Below are 26842 nucleotides of genomic sequence, written 5' to 3'. Positions count from 1 at the left end.
ATCATTCACGTGGATTCATTTCCATTGTATTGAATTACTGTCAGCTATTATGTCGATTAGCTCTATACATATATTTTAATACTAAACCTGATTCTATTTATTTAACAAAAAAAAAAAAAATTATAAATTATTCTGACTCGATATTTTAAAATTCTAAAAATATCTTTTTTTTACTGCACTATTCGAATTTTACCGTTGAATATTACGTTGGTTCAGAAAAAAGAAATTATTTATTTTTGTATCAAAAATTTTGTTATTTTTTGAAAAAATTTTTGACATTTAAAAATGACTATTTTTGTCGACTTTTCTATAGAGATCAATAGATTAGTAATAAAAAAAAATCAAAGCTATTAAGAATGCATTTTTACAAGGATCCATTTCCTTCATAATTTCTCGAGCTGTTTGAGTATTCTCTAACAGTAACGTCCGGTCTCGGACACCGCGTGTCTCATACATTCAACGATTCACATTCTCTTTATCCACCCATTCGCACATATTCCGTCTAACTTAACTTTTTTATTTTTTCTTTTTTATTTCTATCTTTCGACGCTTCCTCGTTTTCGTCTGTCGCTTCCTCGCATTATTCAACTCGATCGAACCATCAGAATAAAAAATACAAAAGTAATATACATTGTTACACGTTCAATCTATTCCTTCAATTATTTACTCATTTTTTTTCTCAGTATTTCGTTATGTTTCATTTAATCGATAAATTTACAATTGCAATTTTTTTTTTTTTTTCGAAGAATAAAACAAGTCATGTAATTTTTAAATATCGCGAAGAATTTAATGGACGAGAAATGATTTTTTATTCCGGAAATTCACTGAGTACCAGTACTCATATTTTTAATCACGAAAGAATTCTAGAGGGAACAATTTATAGAAAAAAATTTCCATGGTTTTAATGCTTCTATCGTTCGTATCTTCTGAACTGTTAGATATAGCCAAAAATTTACTCATAACTTTCTTGTAGAGAATTTGATTTTCTAAAAATTAGTACTTTGTTAAATTTTTCATAAATCTGATCCTTCAAAAGATATCGATTAAAGTTCTACACTCTAAAACCAAGTGTGTATAGTCAAAATTAACACACTTGCAAAATAACATTGAAACGCCATAAGCAATCTATAGATTTTTAACACACCGTGAAACGTGTTTTAAGTGACTACAAAAAACTATAGTTTTGTTTATGGCCTTAAACATAGAACACATTTAATGTGTGTTAAAATAACACACTCGTAACACACTTGGTTGTAGAGTGTATGTATACATTGAATTGAATGAATTTTTTTGTTTTAATTAAAAACAAAATTATCAGGTAATATAAAAATAAATAAAACTTTTCAATGTCAAAATTCAATTTTATTTGAAGTGATTTCGAATTTTAACAAGAACATTAATTATTTATGTTCGCTTCAATGAACTCAACATAATTAGTTATTCGTGTGAAAACTTGTGGATAGCCTGTATCTTCACAGGGGCTGCCTATAGGCGAAGTGATTCCTATAAACAAATAACAATAATTAAATAAATAAGTATGAATTTATATATTTCTTTTAAATAAATTGGTGCGCTGACGTAAAATAATGCGATGGTAATCAAAATAGTATTAATTTAAAATTTCTCAATGTCTATTTCGAAAAATATTGTTAATAACCGAGTTAAAATATTTGTGTTTTTATAAATTTTTCACAACAAAAATTTAATCGAATTTTCTTTGGGGACTTTACTCAAAATTTGTTATTTCATCACTGGGTCTTCATAAACAAAAAAAATAAAAAATATTTAAATGTTACCTATTATTGTCTCCCTTCCATCATCGAGAAAATGTAAAGGGCTGCCGTTAGGAACTCCCTAAAAGAAAAAAAAAAAATGTTGGAAAATCCAAAAAAATGCACACCTCAATCGCTCATTTTATTTTTAATCATTACTTTTATTGTATAATATTAATGTACTTTTTTTTTATTAAGAACCTTTATTAAACTTGCAAATTATCAATTTGATTTTTTTATTTCTTATTTTCAGTTTAATATTTTTTTTTAAATATCCCATCTTTTGTCTCAGATGTTGCTTTTTTTTCAAACATATTGATACGTTAGTGCTGCCACCAGTAGTTGATGGAGAGAAACAATGAAAAAAATAATAACAATAGTAAAAAAAAAATAGCAGCTAAATTTTTCACGAATAATCAGTTTTACGTCGTTAATGAATTACAATTAAACTAAAAGGATTCAGATAGTAATTTTCATAAGGGTTCTTGTGATAAAAAATACAAAGACAATAAAAAACAAGTTGGACCGATTAATGGTGACTATCGAGAGTTATCATGTTTACGAAGTTTCATACGTAACAATTGACAGCACTGGTTTTTTGAGTTAAAATAATTTATTTTAAACGAATAAAATAATGAATCGACTTAATATTGGGTTCAAATTGTTCCTTAATAAATTCTCTATATGCTAGTTTACAATTTTACCTATCTTGGTGTAATAAAAATAGTGTAGAAAGATTTTTATGTGAGTAAAATAGTCGAATAAAAAAAACCGTCCATAAAGCACCAGCGCTTTCGCGCTTGAGATGTGCAAAATAAAATAAACTATCATCAAATTTATAAAATCACTAATTAAAAGACAATAAAAAAAAATTACCTGACAAGCATCTTTGTCTTCTGCATTGTAAGGAGCACACAGCATCGTAAAAAAGATGTCTTGCGGATCATATTTAGTATTCAACTTACAGTCAGTAGTACTGATAGGCTTAACCGAAATTTCTTCTGCTGGGGAGTTTTGACCATTGCCGAAGCTTATCACAGTAGCACGTACATCAACATATTGCTCTGTATTACCTTCTGGTATACACACGGGGTTAAAAGAGGTGGAACCATATGTCTTAAGTACTGCTAAATCGTTTTCGTGGGTTTGTGGTCTGTATTCGGGATGTTCTATTATTTCGTTAACACGATCTTCAACCAATTGTGATTGTACATTGTTAGGATCAAAAATCCCTGATTGGACTATCAGGTTCGTTTTATTAATTCTGCCAGATAAAATCAATATCAGTAATTTTTACAAGGGATTCATTTATTTACACGGAGAAAATATTCTCGTTTGAAACGGTATGATGTCATAGCAGCCGGGCCATGTTGGCCACCTTACGGAAATTGAAATAAACACATATACAAAAATTACTATATGCCCATAGTAAAATTTATGACAATTATATTACAAATTACTGTAACCATTGGAAATTTTACTATGGTCGTAGGACTTTTTGCGTGTATATACTTCAATTTCCGTCAGGTGGCTAATATGGCCTGGCATTACGATGACACCATAGCAGTTCAAACGAGAATAATTTTTTCGTTGCATTTATTGGATAATAAATAGTACCGATGAACACAGCTTGCAGCAGTTACATAAGCGTTTTCAGATACTTTTGTGAGTGCGCAGGCAAGGAATCCGCGGTTAAGTAATTTGCTAATCCATGGATATCGTACTAGTACTGGATCTAGACCTTCTGCTGATGCACCTTCATATGGCATCCCACATACTGTACATAAATATATACTGATAGAAGTGTTTTTTAAATAAAGAAGATATATTTTCGTCAAAATATTTTTTCAAAAGAGAATGTAGTTTTCATTAAAGAATACTTTGTTAAACCGAAAATATGTGTTTCGTGTCACTGTAAAAAAATTTTGAGTCCACAGTGTAGTATAAATGATGTGGTGTTAAAATTTTTAACACTGCTGGTGTGAAAGTTACATGACGCACGGTGTTAAATTTTGGATCGCGTAAATTAGAACGTTCACAACACCAATAGTATTAATGCATACAATGATAGAAGGGTTTTTCAGCATTTACAAAGACTTCTTAATAATTAAGAAATCATTTCTTACCCTGAAAGAGTGGAAGCCGACTGGTTGCTGTTCTGCACCCGACTCGGTATGGTGCTAGAAGAAAATGCTCGGTTGTGGTGCAGCACCATACGGATCCTGACTGAGTCGTGTGCACATATCACTCAGTCAGCTTCCGCATACACGGAAAAAAAATAGGTGCTGCAACAGGATTTTCATGTTACAGCAACAGGAAAAATCCTGTGGGAGCAACAGGACAAAATCCTGTTGCAGCAACAAGATAAATCCTGTGAGAGCAACAGGACAAAATCCTGTTGCAGCAACAGGATTTTTCCTGTGGAATAAATAGAATAAGGAACAAGTTTCATGTACTAATCTTTTTTGTCCGTATATTGAAATTTACAAATTTGAAAAAAAATTCAAAGTTTGGAAAAAATAAAAATTTGTTTTTGAAGTTGATTTTTTTTTTAAATTGAAATTTTTTTCAAATTTTGAATCATGAAACTTGTTCCTTATTCTACTTATTCCACAGGAAAAATTCTGTTGCTGCAACAAGATTTTGTCCTGTTGCTCTCACAGGATTTTGTCCTGTTGCTCTCACAGGATGTATCCTGTTGCTGTAACATGATAAGCCTGTTGCTCCCACAGGACTGCATCCTGTTACAGCGCCTATTTTTTTTCCGTGTAGTAATCAGTGTGATGCTGCACCACAATCGAGCATTTTCTTCCAGCACCGTACTGAGTCGGTTGCAGAACAGTAACCAGTTGGGTTCCAATTTTTCCAGCTGACTTTCATATATAATTCGTATATTTTAAAAGTAATTTAAATATATTAAAAATATATCTTAGAATATATAAAAAATACACGCATGAAAATATTTAAAAAATATATTAAATATATATTTTTAATATATTTTATATCATCGTACCGATATTTTTTTATATTTTCATGTATGTATTTTTTATATATTCTAAGATATATTTTTAATATATTTAAATTACACTTGAAATATATGTAATGTATATAAAAGTCGGCCAAAAGTTAGTTATTGAAAATATATTTTTTATATATATTTTGTATATTTTTTATGTATTTTTAATATATTTTTTTTTTTTAATTTTTCTCATGGGGGTTACGAATTTTACCATCATTATCGTCCCCTCCTAATAATGAATCTACTGCTCCACCAACTCTATCTACAACATTATCAACCTTAAAAACAAAATGAATACGATAATAATAATATAATTATATTAAACAATTGTTTGAATCCATAAACATACCACTTGTCCTCTTATTAAATTAATATTCGAATTAATCACCCATACACTCAGCAAAAGATTAATCAGAATGTACTTCATTATATATATTAATCTATATGTAAAAAAAAAAAAGAAAAAAACAGAAAAAATTAATAAAACAAATTTATATAAATTTCTATAATTTATATTCACTAATGAAAATATTTTTAATAAATAATTTAAACTTGACCAAACGGCTGAATATTTTCATAGGATAGAAATGTATTTTTTTGTAAAAGATACTGAGTAATGACAGTGCACTTACCAGCAGTATTAGCATTCGTCACTTACGTATCGTACACCAATTATAGAATTCCGCGCGTTTACGATTATATACATGGCTATCGTGATGTGACACCATTCTGCAATAATTAAGTCAACTTGATTAACATAATTTTTTGATAATTAATTTAATCTTATTTTAAATATCGCCAGATTTTTTTTTCACATTATGTTGAAATTCCACGGAGAAAAATGAGGCTCCCCCGTCATAAAACATTTGTAAAAAAAAAAAAATATATATGTTAAAATATAAAAAATGTATATTTATTGTTTGAAAAATATATATATGAAATACATAATAAATATATTTTTAATAGCCAATTTTTGACTGACTTTCATTTATATTTTATACTTCAAATCTAATTTAAATATATTTAAAATATATCTCAGAATACATAAAGAATACAAGTATGAAGATATGAAAAAAAATATATTAAATAAATATGTAAAATTATGAAAAAAAGTAAATAAATATATATTGTTAAAATATTTTTTTTATATCATCATACCGATTTTTTATATTTTTTATGATCCGTTTATAATTTACATATTTCAATTACATTTCAAATATATAAAAAAACCGACCGAAAAATAGCTATTAAAAATATATTTTTTATATATATTAAGGTAGATTTTTATATATTTTTTTCATAGAGGTGAAGAATGCATGAAATATAACAACAGAAGATACCTCAAACATAATTATGCTCGTCTATTGAACTTGAAACTGGCCACTTTTTTATCAATGACTGCAATTTATCATGACATTTGCAGTCTAGCACAGAAAAAGTTTAAATAATATTTTAATAACTGTGTTGCATAATTTCTAAGAAATATTACTTAGTATAACAAATTATGTACTGGTTAACTTTATTTTTACATTCTAGCATAAAATTTTCTATTAATGTTTTTACTTTTTATAATGCCAGCATAGTAAAAACTAGTAAGCGATATATTTCTTGATAAAAAGGAGAGACTCTAGTAGCAATGATATCATCATTTAAGATGCCGGGACAGAGTATTTGACCGAATACTTGAAGCAAAAGATATCAAATCTGTTTCAAGAATAGTAGTAGAAACTTTTTAATACAGAATTGTAATAGACTTGAACAAGAATCTTGTGCAAAGTATCCAGCACGTACTTCATACTTTCCTGCTTCACAGGATTATTTGATTAATCAATTTATAATGCTTCCATAAGATGGACGGTGAGGCTCAATGGATAGATAAATTGAACGGAATTCGGCATAGGCCCAAATAGTTTAACTGGTAGGACATCCGGCGTGTTACCGAATTGGTCTGGGTTCAAATCCCAGTTCAGACTATCTCATTATTTTCCTCAATTTATTTATAATATATCAATTGAGAAGATCCCTTTCTTGTCTTTCCCAATCCCTTTGAACCTAATTTTTCTGAAAAAGTGTGAAACGCTTTACGTAATTATTCCCGTATCATACTTTTCTGCTTCACAGCATTATTTAATTAATTTAAATCAATTTAATTTAATTAATGTCAAAGTCTGGAAGTGTATATACAGCAAATATTGTACCAAAAACTTGCGCAAAAATCTTGAGCAAGAATTATAAAAATAATTTCACACCCCTTCTCTTTTTTAAAGAGAAGTGAAAATTATAGCATATAAAGATAAAAAAGGGTTCGTGGTATAGGCGCTCAAGTTTCTGGAGTAAAAATCTGGAGCAATAATTGCCTAGTTCTAGTGCAAGGAATATATTTCAAGTCTTTTGGACAAAAGTTCAGTCAATATTATATATCATAATGTTGATAATATTGTGAACAACTCATGCGCAAGTTATCACTTAATAGTGTGACTACGAGAGTGGGAGAGAGAGAGAGAAAGAAAAAAAAAGATAGCGAGAGAGAAATTTTGGTCTTTTAACAGAAGGCTTCACTTTTTAGTGTCAGGTTGTAGGATTGAGAGATCAAATTCCAAAATTAATTTTTTCTTTTCCAAGTCTCGGGTGCCATCACTGGTCCTCGTATAGTTCATTGGCAAATCCTGTCCGCATAGCTGGTAGACCAGTGAAATTACAGATTATTAACACTTATTTATCGAGTTATCGATTGTTCTATTCAAATATTTAAAACTATAGTATACATAGTAACAATCGTAATTCCTTTATAATATTTCGCTTATCAAAAATGAATATCGCGATGGTTATCCATACACGGAAAAAAATTAATCGTGAATGCAACATGATGCAGTCTTGGTAAATAAACATGATGAAATCATGTTGCATTCACGTGATTTGTCATGTTTCGGCTACATGATAATCATGTTGCGGTAACATGAGAAAATCATGTTGCATTCACATGATTTGTCATGTTTCGGCTACATGATAATCATGTTGCGGTAACATGAGAAAATCATGTGGCATTCACATGATAATCATGTTTCGGCTACATGATAATCATGTTGCGTTAACATGAGAAAATCATGTTGCATTCACATGATCTGTCATGTTTCGGCTACATGATAATCATGTTGCTGCCATATATTGTCATGTAGCCGAAACATGACAAATCACGTGAATGCAACATGATTTCATCATGTTTATTTACCAAGACTGCATCATGTTGCATTCACGATTAATTTTTTTCCGTGTAATTCGTTGCAACAATACAGAGGAGCCGATAAATTTTACTACGATGGCATTAGAATTTTTAACTTCCCCCTAAGAAAATTGAAAATGTTCAAAAAAGGGAAGTTGTTGGTTTCGGTCCAATTTTTGAAAACTGGTTTGAATAGATCTCGAGGTTTTGAGGTCCCAGAGTTATGTAAATATTTTATAACTTTTGAACGGATTAACTGATTTAGATCTTCGAAGTGGCATTCGAATCGGCTTATAAGCTCCTAATAGATTCAGCGAAAAATTAAACTTGATCGATAATGTACTCTCTAAATCTGAAACAGTGACTATTCACTGTTTCACAGCTATAAGTATACCAAGTGACATAGAATTGTAATGTAAATATTCGGTCAAATGAATTTTTACTACGGAGTTATTGAAAAATGAACGTTGTATACTCTCTTAAAACGAAACAGTGAAAAGTGCTGCAAATCAGTGAATATTTACTGCGAATCAGTCCCAAATATAGCACTGATTCAACTACTTAGTGATATACTTAGGACTATTTGTGCAGTGAATATTCACTGATTCATGTTAAGAGAGTAGGTCAAATATTAATCAAACTATAGGTTTATTATCAAATAGGAAATAATTTTCACTTAAAATTAATAAATACAGTCAAATAAACTGCAAACTTAAATAATTTTTTATCATTCATGCGATATAAGTGCTATCTTAGCGCACGCTCTTTTGTTCGCCAAATAGCTGTTTGCCCATTCAACTGTTTCCACGACATTTGTGTGCGTTAAACGATTATCTGCGTGCGACAAGAAGTAAATTTGAGTGCGACAAGTAAACTTGTCTCTCAACTTCGCTCTCGTGGGCAATCGACAACTTACCGCACTAGTTGTGCAATATACTATTAAATATTACAAAATATAATCATGAATTTACGAATAATAAAAATCAGTCGGTCATAAATTGTAACTTTTCATTTATTGTTTAAAGTATGTAGGAGAAAAGTGGGCAAAATGGACCCTTTAAGAAAAAAGGATTTATATCCTCTGTTTCTCACTTGTTTTCCTTTTTTCTATCTCCTTACCATGTTTTCGGTCTCAATATGCTCCGCCTGTTGAAAATTAAAAATCTTGAAATTTGGCGCAAAATGGACCCCCCAAATAAAAAGTTTTATTGTTTGATTTTTTTACCCCTTTTCGTTTTTCTAGTCTTCTATTATGAATTTGTAATCAATATGTGCCAAAATAAAAAATTCAAATTCGGGCAAAATGAGTCTTCCAAGGAATCTACTAAAATTCGATTATTATTTTGTTTCATCTTAATAGTATATTACACATCAAGGGAGAAAAGTAGGACATTTCAAACCAAGTGTATAATTGTTGAGAAAATTTTTTTATTTAGCCGAGTTAACAGTAAACCACAATCTCAAACAATTTGCAGGGATTTCTTATTTTTAAATCATTTAAATTGAACAATAATTTTTGGGAGCCTATTTCGCCCCCAGGGGCCTATTGTGCCCCCTCTCCCCTATTATTTTCCTTGAATAATTATAGAAGTTACCTATAAAAATTTACATTAAATATTAAAGACAAAAAATTACTATGCTAGCATACAATTATTGTATTCATTTACTGCTATCCGATATTCTATCATAAAAAATCGTTCAAGTATTTCATTGATTGAAACATTCTTCGGCCCATTTTTTTCCATGTTTCCAAAACTAAATTCCGTAAATAATTCAAACGATTATTATTTTTACATTTGATATATTTCATAAAATAATTGTCTAAATTAATAAACTAATTAATTTTAGTATGACTACTTATAATATAACCCATATATCAACAAACTTAAACTTCAGAGCCCGTACAGCGAACAAATATAAGAAAGAGGCCTCACGACTTGTCCTGGATGCCTTTTTTTCGTGTTATACCGTTACAAGTATCATCAATACACTCTTTATTCCTATACTACCTCTACCTACTCTACCTCCACTGGTTCAGAATCTACCTCTTCATCAAAGTAGCTTCTTTTTTTGCCTCTTATTGACTCTTTCTCTTTTTGCCTCATGCTTAACAAACACGCTGTCATCTTTGCAATCACTGGTATTGACATTCCTCGTGTTAGAATACGTACCATAAAAAAAATAAATAGATAAAGTAACGTTTAATTCGATTCCGGCCAATAAAAATAAGACAAATAAAGTGTGGAGGCAAAAGAGGAGGCTAAATACCAGACGGTTAAACTTTAAGTTAAAGTTAGTCAGTTTCAAGCCGGTGTGCAAGAAAGACATTATTATAATTAATTGTTATAATTGTCATAATATTATAAATAAATAAATAAATAAATAATTAAATAATTAAAATATATAAATAAAGTGAGTCACTATCAATCGAGTATGGGCATTGGATAATCCATTGTTTCTTACAGACAGGGAAGTGCCTTTTAAAGACCGGAATTAATATACAGGAAACTCAATCACGTCATTCATGATTTTTATATTATTATCATTCTTTTGCCTTCTTCATATTCTGTTAAAATAATCCGCATCCGTTTTATTTTACTACTAGAATACTTTTTAATTTATTTCAATTCATTTTACATAATATCGGATTTTATTCATTCAAAATTTTAATCCTGCATTTAAAATTTTTATTAAGTATTCACTAATGATGATTAGAAAAATTATTATCATTCTTTTACTGTTCACTGTGAGTATTGTAGACGTTACCTTTAAGTGAAAATTATTTATAGGAGCGCTAATTTATTTTTTGTTTCAGATTTTAGCAGAGTGTAAGAAAAAAAATACTAAGCAATTTGCACTCAGTTCCAAAGAGACAAATCCTCCTAATTTCATCAGGCTAGTGGTAATGAGACTTATTTATGGCCTGGCAAGTTCGATGGGACTGGGGGAGAGATTGGCGGGATTTTTGGGAGGAATATTTGTCCCACCTGGTGCTGATGACTACGGAGATTATGGGGACGATTTCGGTGACTACACATCGGAGTATCTTTGAATATCGTCTTGAATCGACTTGAAACTGTACCAAATCATTAATTTTTAATTATAAACTAATTTAATATAAATGAAAAAAAAAAATCTCTTGAGTACAGAATTTAAAAAAAAAAACTTGAGAAATTCTGTGACTCGATTGAATTTTGAATGTTAATTTAATAAACTGTAATTACCATGTACTTAATAAAATTAATAATAATTTTACAATAAAAATGTAGTTGAGTAAAAATTTACTGTCTCCTATTTTATCAACCGCTGAATTATTTCGAGAGTCTCGAAGTCCTCGTTACCAACTGAAGTTCAACGGCCATTTTGCCGCACGTGTTATCCCTCATTTTTTTTCATACTTCATCGTAGTTCGGATTCGTACATCATCAGAAAACATGGCGGTATTCAATCGTCTGAGACATGCAGCCCAATTAACAAAATTATTGCAAAATTACAATAATCTAAAGTATATTAAACCGCAGTTATATTCAAACCCCCGGGGTACGTATTGAATTTTCATATTTTTCTGCCATTTATCAACTGACATTTTATTTCACCTTTAGAGGTAATATAAAATTTGAGGTTATATATTTTATTTATTTAAAAAATTTATTTCAGCTTTTAATAGAAGTGTGCGATTGCTATCCTCGCAAGCCGCCGAAAATGCAGCTCAAGAAGATTATCATAACATCGTACAAGATATCGAAAAACCAACAGGTTTAAAACGATTCAATTTTAATACTATATAGACATACATTCATTATTGAGCAAATGATTTTTTTTACTCAGGGCTATGATCTGAATTATTTATTTAATTTTTGTTAAATTGCAGGTGAAGGCGCTAAACATGAATTTCAATCCGAAACTCGTATGTTACTTGAAATTGTGGCCAAATCTTTATACTCCGACAAAGAAGTAAAAAACTAGATTATTTCATACTTATTTTTGATTGAAGTGAAATTTTATAATTACTTGTTCAATAATTTCCAGGTATTTATACGTGAGTTAATTTCAAATGCAAGTGACGCATTGGAAAAATTACGTTATTTGCGACTAAGTAAAAATTTGTCTCCCGAAGAGGGCGGAGATCGCGAATTAGAAATTCATATTGCGACTAACAAACAAAATCGCACTTTAATAATACAAGACACGGGTATTGGGATGACTAGAGATGAATTGATTTCTAATTTGGGTACAATTGCGCGCTCTGGTTCTAAGGTTTTTATACTTGTTATATCAATTTGTTTATTGAGTTGTCCTACCAAAAAAACATTTTTTCAAAACTTGACTCCCATTGATATTTGTTTTAATTTATGAAGTTATAATCCACTTAAAACTAATGAATCACTAAAAACTTCTTTGAAATTATTTTTTGAATTTTGGCGCTTTATTTTAAATTTTTCATTGATTTTTTTCGAGTAGTTACAATTTCAATAAAAAAAACAGTATTTATTTTTCAAAAACTCAGAATTCCAATAAAAATACAAAAATGTCATGAAAATGGAAACAATAATTTTTTTTTCTTCAGCCCAATTTTTCAATCATTTTTAATATTTTTTTCTGAAAGCTGATGATTTTTATGATCCTGAAATTAGTAGACAATTTACAATTTTCTGACTTTTTTTCATCAAATCAATTAAAAAAAAAAAATATGCATTTCTAGAGAATTAAAAAAACTATAGGTGCAATTTTTTAAACTATCTTTTTTTTTCTTAAATTAATCGTTTTGAAAAAAATCCAAAAATTATTAGACGTCGGCTAACTTTAGTATCGTTGATTTTTTACATCAAATGTCATTTGTATGATGGCTTCATTTTTTCATTACTTAAAAAAGATACTCCCAAAATTGTAAAAATATCAATGGAGGTTACGCTTAAAAAAATTTTTTTTTTTCATGGAATTAATTATTTATTTATGAAATTTTTTTTTAGGCATTTCTAAATGAACTAAAAGACAAACAATTAGACTCAGCTAAAATAATTGGACAATTCGGTGTAGGATTTTATAGTGCGTTCATGGTTGCAGATAAAGTCGAAGTATTTACAAAATCCTATAGCCAAGATGCTGAAGGACTTCATTGGTCTTCTGATGGGTAATTTCCTTACTGATATTTATTTGTTTATTTATTTCGTAAATTAATTAATTGAAAAATTGACTTTACCTTAGAACGGGATCTTACGAAATCTCACCAGCAGAAGGCGTGCAGCCTGGAACAAAAATAATAATTCACTTGAAACAAGACTGCCGTGAGTTCAGTGATGAGTCTAGTTTGAACGGTATAATAAAAAAGTACAGCAATTTCGTTGGAAGTCCGATTTTCGTTAACGGAAAGCGAGTGAACGTGATCCAGCCTCTCTGGATGCTGGACCCGAAAGACGTGACAGCGCAGCAACACGCTGAGTTTTATCGGTTTATTTCAAACTCCTTTGACGCTCCGCGATTTATTCTTCACTACACAGCGGACGTGCCTTTGAGTATTCGCGCGCTTTTATATTTTCCTGACGACAAGCCCGGACTTTTCGAAATGAGCCGCGACACTTCCGTCGGCGTCGCTCTTTACAGTAGAAAAATATTGATAAAAAGCAAAGCGGATAATTTGTTGCCCAAGTGGCTGCGCTTTGTTAAGGGAGTTGTTGATTCCGAAGACATTCCACTTAATTTGAGCCGTGAGCTGCTGCAAAACAGCGCTCTCATTGCCAAGTTACGAAACGTCTTAACCGGACGTATTCTAAAATTCCTCTATGATAAATCGACTAAAGAACCCAAAGAATACAACGAGTTTTATTATGACTACGGTTTGTTTCTAAAGGAAGGAATCGTTTCGTCAAACGAGCAGTCGGAGAAGGAATCGATCGCGAAACTGTTGCGTTTTGAGACTTCGGCCAAACCTGCAGGGGAAGTTATCAGTTTGCCTGATTACTGTAAGAATTTGAATCCTGACCAAAAAGACATTTATTATCTCGCGGCACCGAACCGCGAATTAGCTGAGCAGTCACCTTATTACGAGTCGTTCAAAAAAAGGAACTACGAAGTGATTTTCTGCTATGAGCCGTATGATGAACTGGTTCTAATGCAACTAGGGCAGTACAACTCAAAGTTCTTGACCTCTGTGGAAAAGGACATGCGCCAAAGTACGGAAGAGACCGAAAAAATTGATAGCATAAACAAAGAAGAAATTGATAAGCTGTTGGGTTACATAAAAAGCGTGTTGTCAAAAAAAGCTTTTGAGGTTAAGACGACAAATCGGCTGGAAAATCATCCCTGCGTTGTCACTGTCCAGGATATGGCGAGCGCGAGACATTTTATACGCACGCAGAGCCAGAAATTAAGCGATGACATGAGATATAGTTTACTGAGACCAAGATTTGAGATAAATATCAATCATCCGATCATTAAAAAACTCAATCATTTGAGCACAAGTGATCCCAAACTGGCGGAACTTCTTACGCAGCAGGTATATTTTGGTTTTTTATCATTTTGTTTTTATTGTTGATGGCAGCTGGTGATTTATTGTTCCTTTTGTAGCTTTTTACAGGTGCGATGGTTGGCGCAGGATTGGTAGAAGACCCCAGAATATTGTTGACGTCTATCAATGAGCTACTGACCCTAGCGTTAGAAAAACATTAGAAATATTTTTTTTTATTTTAAAAATACTTTAAGTTGTAATTAAAAAAATATAAAAAACTTGTAATGTAAATGTTGAATAAATGTTTTTTTTTAATATAAGTGAATTTTATTTTGTTCATCACTTTTTTTTTCAACTTGCAGTGACTGTCTATTCTTGTCTATAGAAATTTTGCTTTGAAGGTCTAGTTTTTTTTGTTCGTTTGTATGACAGATTAACTAATTAAAAAAATTTATTTTAAAATCGGAACTTTTTAAGTGAGTCCTGAATTAAAAACCGCTCCAGGGTATCGGAGACGCGACAGGCATTTTTTTTTACTTTTCAAACTTTCATAACTAATTAAAATTTTTAAATAATTTTTTTTTTTTTTTTTTTTTTTTCAACGAATCAAATAATTAATTTAAAAAAAAAAGTTTTTTTAGACGACAATTTTTATGGATCGTAGAAAAAAATGTACTATATTTTTATCAGATTGTTTTTCGAAGGTATAAATAATAGGGTTACTATGAAAATATTGTTCAAGATGACAATATTAAGAGGTGACTTCGTGATTTTTTGTTTTCCATTCAAATAACATGGGACAAAAAAATTTTAAGTTAAGAATTTTATACCTCGACGATGGCTCATTGTACAGATAAGCCCAAGATATAATTTCGTAGGGAGTTAGACGCTCTACAAAAAAAGTCTCTTATCATTTATTGATAAATTCATCTGTTCGAAAGTTATTGTAAATTTTGCATTGGTTCCGCTGAGCCAAAGAAGCATATCGAAATTTTTTTTTTTGCTAATTACTCCGAATTATTAAAAATGTGAAGATCGATTAAAGAAGAGATAAGAAAAATTTTTTTGTCACACTCTTTTGGTTTAAAAAAATTTTTTTTTTAAATCAATGGTAAGAAACTTATTACAGAATTATTATATTCCCAACTTGAAGCATTTATGGGACGAGTACACCTCTGTTATTCAACAGAGTGACTACAATCTTTTTTGATGGTAATGTATCACATTAAGACGTTAAAGTTTTCTTGATGTTTTTCTCGCTAAAAAATTTTGTATCATGCAATACTAAATTATGGAATTGGTAACTGAATGTTTAGTTACAATAAGTCACATTAGTCCATTCTCAAAAATTTCGATTTTCTAGTGTGTACATCTAGACGCAAATACTTATTCCTACAATTATAAATGATCTGAAGAACTAAGTGTACATTACAAAACTGATTTTTTCTCCCAGTATAAAATTTAGTCGATTTTAACGGCGTTGTCAATATTTCTCGACATCTTCATCACGCCAATAATGCTTTTCTTGAAGATGGTCTAGCAGCACCCACAGCATTTTCCGCTTCTTCTGTTATGTTTTGAACTTGATTTTCAATTCGTTTAAATTGACTTAAAATTTCTTCTTTGATTTTTTCACATTGACTCATAATAGTCCAGGAGCCAGGTACGAATTCGGTCAGTACATTTAAGGTAATAGAAAAAGACATTTATTTCATTGAATTCCTTTGTAGTTGCATTCGCTGTTTTGTAGGCAGTGTACAATTAAAATTTTTATCGTCCCATGTTATTGAAATGCAAAATCAAAAATCATGCACGTGATTAAAATAATTTACTACAATAAACAATAACTAATGATACTATCACTATTACTAATTCCTTCAATAAATTTCCCACTCAATCATACATTAACATATTCATTCATTTAATTTCCATTTCAATTGGATAATAGAGAGAATTAAAAATAAAATTAAAGAAAGTTTAAATTTGCCTTTCACCATTCATTCCTCTATACTCATATATATATATATATATATATATATATATATATATATATATATATATATATATATATATATATAAATACACATATATATCTATAAACATGAATATAAGTATCCTAAACATAACATTAACTATTTTAATTAAATTAAGTCGGCATTACATATGAATAGAGTTAAATTTGAAGATTATTATCTTGCTTTCGCCAGATATGATGAAGACCTAGGCGGGTTAGTAGCCTTAAAGCAAACTCTCTACACATTAAGCACAACATTGTGTATCGTGATCAATCGCAACACGTAAATTAATGCCACCAACAGAATTTATACCACTAACGAGAATAAGATAGCCTTGTGGCATACAACGTACTGTAAAATAACATATCAGTCGTGTTTAAGTAAACTCGAGTTAAAACGGTGAAAGCCCATGCATACATACATTTTACAGTACAGGTAAAATTCCCCTATGATTTGTAATGAAGAAAAAAAAATAATTAACAATTAACAATTTATAATTAAGGAATTAATGATTTCCTGTAATTTTAATTTTAATTATTATAACAGAATGAATGAAGCGTGCGATCGAAAATTAACCGCGTGACATTTTATCATAGAATTTATGATAAATATGTTTTTGTTTGTGTTTGTGTTTATATTTAATTTTAATCTGTATTATTATATAATATTATAGTATGTAGGCAAAATTTACCGTCAAATGCATACAGCGATAAAATTACCTACTGTGAAAACACAAATATATATATGTATGTAAATGTATATATCAACCACCTATAGTATATATTTGTTTAGCATTATTACCATTTTATGTGCATACATATATATATTATATATATAAAGATGAGTTATTATTTTTGTGTTGAATGCATTTAATTAAATTTTGACGCCGTAGATATGTTATTAGTTTATAATATTGTTTAATTAATTATTATAATTACATTATATTTACATTCTTTTATTTCTTCAATTATTTAATTTGATAAACATATTCTGTAAGTTTATTTGTTGGAAATTATTTTTAGGTCAATTATGAACTACACAAAAAAAATATTTCTTTACTCAAGAAATTTTTGACGTTAAAGGTGACCACTAGTGTGACAGCTTGGAAAAAAGATGATTTTCGGGAATTTTTTTTGAAGAAATCTATATTGCATGAAATATTTTAATGTTTTAAGGGTATATTTGTAGATATATAATCAATAAAAGATAAAATCTATGGACCAAGAAATTCAAAATTCACAATGAAAAATTTTTCTTTGGCCCCCTGGTTAAAAATTCCGATTGAGTCCGATTGAAATCCGATTGGGATCCGATTAAGTATAATCGAAATGAATTGGTTTCAATCGGAAAAAATGCATAAAAATAAAAATATTATTTTCCGATTGGAACCGATTCATTCCGATAAAAATTTTGAATAGGATTTAATAGATTTCAATCGGAAAATAATATATTTTTCGGAAATTTCCGATTCACTCCAATCGGATTCGATAGGAAATTTCCGATCAAATCCTATTGAAGTGAATCGGATTTCTCAACTAGGGGCCCAGAAATCCCTTTTTTGTGTACAAATTGCTGCAGTGCTGCACACTTAAATACCTTTGACGTCGTCAGGACTACTGCTCTTACACATTTGAACTCATACTCACAATAAGAGAGAAGAGATAATCATTTTTTTTTTTTAAATGAACACGCCAATGATTTTTGGGTGTTTAACAGCAACCACTTTTCCGGACATCACGGTACCAATACGTGTCGGCTGAAGAAGCAACTGGTTTGGAATTATAGTCGAATTTAGATGGGGCATATTCCACGTCAAATCGATCACTTTGGAACCCGACTCCCTTCAATTTGGCTGTAAATTTTTTCTCATTTTCTACCCCATCAAAAATGTATATCTCAGAATTTTTTCAAATTTTTCTACCCAACTACAAATAAGTTAGGAACTCTTAAAAAATAGGCTGTATTTTCTTTTTAATAAGCTACAACTTTTTCAAAAATTGACATTTCGGGACATTTATTTTTTTCTAATTTTTATTTTTAAATTCAAATTTTGTAAAAAATAGAAATTTTTTTCAAAATTATTTTTATCGCTTTTTTTTTTAATTTTTGGAAAAAATCGGAAATTTTTCGATGATTACCAATTTTTGCACACCTCAAGCGCGAAAGCGCTGGTGTGCTTTATGATCACTCTAATTTTTTTATTTCTATTTTTAGATACTTGGTAGTTATTTTGATTTCCAAAATTTTATAAAAAATATTTAGTGGCAAAAACATGTACATTGATACATAAAGGGTGGGGGGAGGGGGAAGGAAAAACAAGGTACTTAAAGAAATACGGAATTTTCGGGGACTCAAATGCGTTAAAACTGACAATTTAAAGCTTAATGGTATTCTACCTGAAGTATGCCTTATTGAAGAACTAACTAACTAACTAACTAATTACCTGGAGTACCTAAGTAATTACAATTTTTACTCATGCTATATATTTTCTTTACCTTTAGAAATGATACCATTGTTGAGGGGTTTGGAGTAAAGAAGGTGTATAGTATGGGTACAAGATGTAATTACTGAGGTGCCTCGTGTAAGATGCCATTTTGGGGATTTGAATGTGGTCAGCAAAACTCTGAACAGTTCCTCGTGTATCCTCGGTTGAAGAGCATCTATCTTAACACGTGTTTTAAAACTTAATTTTAAATTGTAACTTTATAAATACAATATTTTAAACGACAATTCAGCGCTACACATCGCAGGTAAATAAATGTTTACATTAAGTATTTCCATTAATCAAAAATTTATTGATTTTTCTATGCACTGCTCTTAACAATTAAGTGATAGTTAAAGAAAAAGTAATATATATTTTGTAATCAATGTATGAATGATTTTCACGTAAATATTGCATTGTATACCCGCATGAAAAAGCGATATAATGTTCATATTAAAAAAAATATATATAGCAGCAAAAATATGTACATTCACGGAGAGTACAATTTTTAAACTGAATTTTATAATAGAAAATGTAATTTAAATTATTAAATAAATAATCTGAATTGTAGTGTCTACCAACTGTATGGTAAAATTGACAATTATTTATGATAATCCAAAATTATAACTTTCATTATCTTAAATAATTACTACTAATATATTAACATCATAATTCTTAACAACCTGATGGTAATAGTTACTATCAGCCTAAATAATGATGACCATCTAAGCTAATAAAAAATTTTAATATCAGCATTATAGTTTGACGTTTGTCTATGAGTAATTTCTTCAACTGTGGAAGTGATTAATTTCACACACACACACACACGCACGCACGCACACACACACACACACACACACACACACACACACACACACACATACACACATTCTTAGTTAAAAATTTTTACAACTTTGAATGGTAACAGTTACCATCTTCGGTTGTAAAAAAAATAATGTTACACTACCACTATTTTTTTACGTACTTAATAAAAGCATTTCTAAAATATCACGTTATATTTTATGGGTTGTTTTGATATCCTTCAATTTGGTCATTTAGTGTATGATCCCGCTCCAATAATATTTAACATTAGTAAACCTAATAAATTGCATAGTAAAATTTTGGCTTGAAATGAAACTAAACTTGCATCCATTTTTGTCTTTTTTAGAATTCATCAGGTATAAAAGGTTTATTCCTTTATCGTGAAAAGGATAATTACCAAACGTGTCACAAGTCCGCATCACAAATATAAAAATAGAGAATGCAAGAATCAACAAAGGAACAGCTGTCAAGATATCTACCATCAAGAATACGTAAACTCCATTATCTTATCCACGCTATAAGATCTGAAGACGAAGATTACATAGATAATGTAACACCCGAAGATGTCTATATTAATGGCAATTACTTTGATGACGGAACTCCTTTACATGTAGCAGCGCGAATCGGAAATTATAAAATATTTCTAAAGTTGATAAAAATCGGTGCTGATATACACAAACGACATCAAACAACTAAAGAAACTGTCCTAGATAGCGCCATGAAATCCTTCAATTATGATATCGTCAGGTATTTGGAAGAAAATGGTGTAAAAAAATCTGATCGAATTAAGGGAGAAACTGCATTGCAATTTGCCGCCGATGAAGGAACAAAAGAAGTAATGACGTTATTATTGACTAACAAAGCCGACATTATTGCTAAATCTGATGACGAAATCACTCTTATTATTAATGTTGCTAAAGCTAAACACTACGATGTCATGGATGCTGCATTAACGAAATATGTGCTTGATCTTTTTAGCACATTTGAAAGAGATGGTGATAGTAAAACAATTTTTCATGCAGCTGATGATATTGAGATCTATATATTGTTGAAGAATTGGCTAATTTCATTTTCTCGTAGGCTTGATTTAAAAAAAAATCAAAATTTTTTTTCGTACTTTACATTGACAGTGGGTTTTCATAATTACCTCCTGCGTCCCGGGATCTCTGCGGATCGGTTTCGACTCGCTATTAACGACATTGACATTAATGGCATGCATTCTATTAATAGGCACCTTGTAGAATTGTTAGCAGCGGGTTTTTATGTATCTGATCGAAATATTAAAATTGTTAGTAATACGGTAAAAGTTGATGGTTATTTAGCTAAATGTGCGTTAGAAGTTGAAAAAATGAAAAAAAATGTGATAGAAGGCAGTAATATCACATTTATAGAGATTTTACATAAAAAAGTGCGATACTTGGCACGTTATTTGAAGATTGTTGATTTGAACGAAATATTGATACGGGAACCTCAATTTCCAGAGTACCCAATATATGAAAATAAGATCTTTTTTAAATTGTGGAAAGTTCTGATAAGAGTTAACTACATAAAAGATTCTGAGGAAGTTCTTCATAATATTTTTTATGAATTACAACTTCCGGATACTTTTATCAGAGAATTGTATATTTATTTGTCAAATGATGATTTAAAAGAAATTGTTCAACCTTCTAGATAAAAAAAAAATAGCTAATCAGTAGCATCGTATGAGTCAAAATAAAATGACCTCTGTAATCTATTCTCACACCGCTGTTTCCTTCACTCCGAAAATTAAATAATAGACACTACTATCTAGTTATGGTAAAATTTCTACCATCAATCTGATCGTAGTGAATATTATCTAGATCATTGTATAAATCATCTAGATTGTAATATTCACCATATTTATAATCATTAATCAGAAATTATAATAGTTACTATCTAAGATAAATAGAATATCAATTAATTCAATTATAATGAAACCGCCAGACGAACCATCATTTTACAAGGTTAAAAAAATATTAAATGTTAATTAATGGCCAAATTTTTTTTATCTCAGTACTTGAATGATTCTTTTTTTGATGAGCATGCTCAATCATTCAAAGTTATTGATAAAAAGTTTTCTCACTTGGAAATTTTTATTTTACGATGATTTAGACGACTTTAGACGACAGTAACTTATTTTAATATTTTAAATAATAAAATGTACATTACTAAGTTATGGATTTAAATAGAAAATATTTGTTTATAATTTTAAAGTAAAATTAAAATAGGGCTAGTACGCCAATGAAGAGTTTATAATTTAAATTATTTTAATACTTATATTTTAGCTTTTAAAAATTTGTCATGTAAAAATTTTATAAATAAAACTCAAGTATGTTTGTCATCATATTTGTATTCGAAAATTTACAATTTTGCAGCAGTACTTGGAAATTATCGAATTTGCAACCAATTTTTTCATTGCAATTAACAATATTAATTACCATCCCTCGCGGACTCGGGATTACTCCGAAATCATGGTGAAATTTCGGTGAAATCATAGTGGAAAGATAGTGAACCCATAGTGAAATGACAGTGAAATCACTGTAACTTTGTGCCATTTGCTTACTGTGTGATAATTATCATCCGATGGTAATTTTATGATGATTTCACCATCGATTCATAGTAGAATCACAATAGCATAACAGTCAATTTACAGTAGTATAGCTGTAAGTTGACAGTAGTCTCACTGTGTATTTACAGTGATTTCACTATCAGTTTATGCTGGATCTGCAGTGCTTCAGTCATGCTTTCTCAGTAATAATACCGTGATCATACAGTGATTTCACAGCAGTCTTACTATAGATTCTTCGTGAAATCACAATAATATCGCTGTGAATTGACAGTAATATTACTGTGATTTCTTAATCATTTAATCCTGGATCTGCTTAGTTTTCATCGAGATTTAGGGGCAATATTGAGATCCTATATTTATTGATTCAAAGATAATAATAATAAAATTAATAATAATATTATAATAGCAACAATAATCCTAATCTTGGTTTTTCAATAAATAATTTTTCTTGTTTAAAAAAATTATTTATTATCCCTTTGTATGACTTCATGTAATTCCTCTGGAGAATTAAATGCTATTTTTTACCCTCGGTAAAGAAGGAATTTTATTTTTTTTTAACGTACGATGGGACTCGAACTGCCGACCCTTCGATTGAAGAGCAGCTTAAGTCATGTACTTTAGCCCACTCGGCCACCACACGCATTCGGAACTAAATATTTAATCTGTTACTTGATGCTATTCAATACTATATATACTCAAGACTAAGTTATAAGAAAAATTATTTTATTAAATACTATAAAATTAAAAGAATACGATATTCATAAAAAAAAAATGTTTGCCTTCATTTGTAAATCATCAAGTTTTCTGAACTGAAGAATATTTTATTCTAAATTATGATAAATAATAAATATTTACTATTGAAATATTAATCTAAATGATGTTCTCTTTATTTTTTGCAGTAGTTTAAATTCAATTTATACAGTTTTAAAAAAAAAGTTATTCAATTTTTTTATTTATTTATTTTTTTTTATAATTCTGAAGAATTTTACCGTCTTAAGCTTTTATAAAATTAACTAAATTAGATAATTACAGATAAAGTTTCGCTCGGAAATTCCTAAAATAGCTAAATTTATAATAAATAAAATACATATGTGCCAAAATATTTGCTAAACTTACAAACAATTATAGGAGCATTTATGAAATAATTGATATTATTTTTTTTTTCAATTCCATTTCTATCGATTAATGACATTAAAAATTCAAATTTTGATTTTGAAATTGGATTAATGATAAATGTACCGTATCAGATCACTATCAAAGTAGAGTGAAATCATGGAGAAAACGCGAATAATTTGCTGTGAAAATATCATAGAGTCACAGTGCTAATACTACTAGGTTGTCATGGGATCACGGTAAATTCATGGTTAAACTACTATGAACTGACTGTGAAACTATTGTAAAGTCACAGAGTTAACATTATCAGATTACTATGGAATCACAGTGAATTCGTAGTGAAATCACGATAAACTGACTGTGAACCCATGATAAAGCCTCAGTGTTACCATTGTTGGGTTACCATAAATCGATAGCTGATCGACAGTAAAATTATCATGAAAGTATGGTAATTTTATTCTAAACCTACAAAAGAATCACAAGTGAAATCACTATGGAACTACCATAAAATTACTGTAAAATTACTATATAACCAGAGTGACGAAATGGCACAAAACGACTGTGAATTCACTATGAAATTACCATCAATACACAGTAAACTTACGGTAAAATTGATTTCACTGTGATTTCACTGTGATTTCACAGTAACCCCGAATCCGCGAGGGTATATCCTTGATAGTAGCTGTTAGTATTCTGATAGTATTTGTTACTATCCTGATAGTAACTGTGACGAAACTTATTGCAGAAGTTATCATTCAATAATTATTAATCCTATTAAAAAAAATTATAATGCTAATTATTTTTGCAATGAAAAATGTTTCAATCATTCTAGATGATTGGAATTAAAAATTTAGCATAATAAACACCATTACTTAATTTTCTGATTGTTTAAATAAATTAAAAAGAAAATGTAAAATAAACTATACCAAAATGTATACTAAAATGTCGTCATAATTTTAAAATAAAATTAATTTATAAAGATTTACAAATTTACAATTTACAAATTAATAAAAAATTTATTATTAATCACTTAGATAAATTAATTTATTTCGATAGGTAGAAGTAAAAAAAGCAATTTCTCGTAATTGTAACTCAGCTTCACGAATTTATATCGTCATTACTGAGTATGTACTTTGGTTTTAGAGCGCGAACCGCAAATAATGACATGAAAGAGATTGCTCGGAGTAAGAAAAAGAAATAAAGAAAGCAAGAAAAAGAACGAGTAAACGAGCTATTCTTGATTGCAAGAAGTCAACTATTGAAGTTGTGTATTACTGCTTCTACTTCCTCGATAAAAAAAAATCCTTAAATTTTTATAACACTAAATTTTTATAGCCACTATCTACTTTACGATTATTACGATTACATTAATTACGGCCATTACACGTCTTTTATTTTTTAAATTACCGTATTTGTTGTCTCGATAACTCATTCATTAAATTTATTTTCACTTTCTTGTTTTTTGGGGATTTTTTTGCTTTTATTTTTCAGGCTGATCATCATTTTCCTTCTACAGTTTACGGTTTGTTTTTAAAAATTAATTTTATTAACCATATATTAAAAGCTACATTTTCTAAACTCAATAGTTTCTAAACTATTGAGTTTCGGTAAAAATGTATAAGGACTATTGTTGTAGAAAATTCAATTTCCTACATAATTAATTCTCTTCATTTTTATCGTATCTTTAATAATTCAGTTAGAATTCCAACTTATTACAGAAAATAATTTTTCGTTAAAAAAATTTATGTTTTTTAATTAAGAATTCTATCGAAACTATGAGGCTATCATAAAAAGTTATTAAAATCATTGTTGTAGAAAATTAAATTCCCTAAAAAATTGTTGCTCATCATTTCCGTCGTATTTTTTGTAATTAGACCATTATTAAAATTTTTAAAGCATTTTCCAAAATCTTCACTCTAAAATCCAATCATTTTTTAAAAATTTCCACTCTCGTAGCTGAAATTTATTTAGCTTATAAGCTTACTGGAAAAAAAATTGCATAAATCTCATAACAGTAATTTGACACTAAAAAAAGTGTAAAATTTCATTAATAAATCAATAGATTCCATTTATTTACTATCCTTAACACTAGTAAGGGTTCGCTGTTCACTTTAATAGAGGATCACTTTACCGATTTTTAAAATCAAGGGTTTCTTATATCCCTTTTCTCAATATCAGTTTTTGTTTCATGTACCATCTGCTCAGTTATACCTCATCATTTTTTATGTCCCCCCAGCCACCCCCAAACTATCAAAAAATCCTCGCCTTGATTAAAACAAAAATCTAACCGCTTAAGCAAATAAAAAAAAAAATATTTTAAATAAAAAAATTTAACTTCTAATAAAAAATAAGAAGATAAAGCAAAAATATCTAGATATATATATATATATATATATATATATATATATATATATATATATATATAAATATATATGTGTATATATATATATACGTATACAGTATAGAGTATAGAGTTGAGACTATCCATAGAGAATCTAGAGTTTCATTTTAATCTCGGTCTAAGTCTAGTATCGCCAAGACTTATAAACAGGCGTATAAGAACGTGGAAGCAAAGCTGAAAAAAGTTGTGAAACCAAAGCAAAGAAAATTAAATGAAATGTAATGAAAGTATGAATTATTTGTACCACAGTTATTTTAAATATTATTTTTCTTAAAACTCTTAAACTTTTAATCCGTTTTATCTTATTTACTTTTTTACCGATATATATATATATATATATAAACATATAAATGGGTGTTTTTTTAAAATTCCTACTCGTTAAGTGTAATTCGTATAATTAATACAAAACTAGTTAAAGTTAATAAAAATAATGAGAGCGAGTGTTTAAAGCTCTGGTCCGAGTTGTATGAGCTCTAATAAGCTAATTGTAAGACTGAACTAAGACTAAGTTAGTTTATCGACTGGCTAAGTACGATAGTACGATTAATCTAATGACGAAGAAATCAATTATTTTAGTTGTAACGGTATCAATGAAGAGGAAGCCTATAAATGAGGATCTTATGTACTCAACGGTTATATATATATATATAAATAGTTCTGCTTCAGCTTCTTCTTGTTCTCTTTCATGATGATGAAGATCGGATGCTTTGGATATAACTTGAATGTATGCATATACATCTATATATATTTATGTATATGTATATGTATATGGATATATATTGAGTATGTAAAAAGGCAAACTAGTCTTGTCTTGAACGGGTTTGCTTAGTTTAAAAAGTATTGTAGAATATAACCACGGTTGGTTATTCTATTCAGTATGTTTAATAAATCACTGTATGAACGTTGAGCCTATTAGCTGAACCTGTCCTACATTATAAGCTAACCCTTATGTTTTTAAACTTA

The 26842-nt window shown here is 29.3% G+C and overlaps 2 protein-coding genes across 4 annotated transcripts; one reads left to right on the top strand and one right to left on the bottom strand.

Moving 5' to 3' along the window:
* Positions 1–1356: 1356 nt before the first annotated feature.
* LOC130677124 (serine protease 56-like) lies at positions 1357–6201 on the bottom strand. 3 transcript variants are annotated; one of them, XM_057483750.1, is made up of 8 exons: positions 6132–6201; positions 5424–5520; positions 5141–5231; positions 5003–5069; positions 3390–3549; positions 2649–3036; positions 1797–1854; positions 1357–1503 (listed from the first exon to the last, which is right to left on the bottom strand). In XM_057483750.1, exons 3-8 carry the CDS (start codon positions 5216–5218, stop codon positions 1397–1399), a joined length of 858 nt encoding a protein of 285 aa, XP_057339733.1. In that variant the 5' UTR covers positions 5219–5231; positions 5424–5520; positions 6132–6201; the 3' UTR covers positions 1357–1396. The 3 variants fall into 3 exon arrangements, with proteins under 3 accessions (XP_057339733.1, XP_057339734.1, XP_057339735.1); XM_057483751.1 differs by lacking the exon at positions 6132–6201 and adding an exon at positions 5950–5973; XM_057483752.1 differs by lacking the exons at positions 5424–5520; positions 6132–6201 and adding an exon at positions 5312–5367.
* A 5194-nt stretch (positions 6202–11395) lies between these two features.
* Positions 11396–14770, top strand: LOC130677122 (heat shock protein 75 kDa, mitochondrial). Its single transcript, XM_057483748.1, has 7 exons — positions 11396–11551; positions 11669–11767; positions 11883–11965; positions 12041–12268; positions 12982–13142; positions 13217–14504; positions 14576–14770. The coding sequence occupies exons 1-7, from the start codon at positions 11446–11448 to the stop codon at positions 14675–14677; spliced, it is 2067 nt and encodes a 688-aa protein (XP_057339731.1). The 5' UTR covers positions 11396–11445; the 3' UTR covers positions 14678–14770.
* The last annotated feature ends 12072 nt before the right edge of the window (positions 14771–26842 follow it).

Source organism: Microplitis mediator, chromosome 11, assembly GCF_029852145.1.
Source record: "Microplitis mediator isolate UGA2020A chromosome 11, iyMicMedi2.1, whole genome shotgun sequence".
Classification (NCBI taxonomy): Eukaryota; Metazoa; Arthropoda; class Insecta; order Hymenoptera; family Braconidae; genus Microplitis; species Microplitis mediator.
Note: the sequence above shows the minus strand (reverse complement) of the source record. Positions and strands in the feature narration are given on the sequence as shown.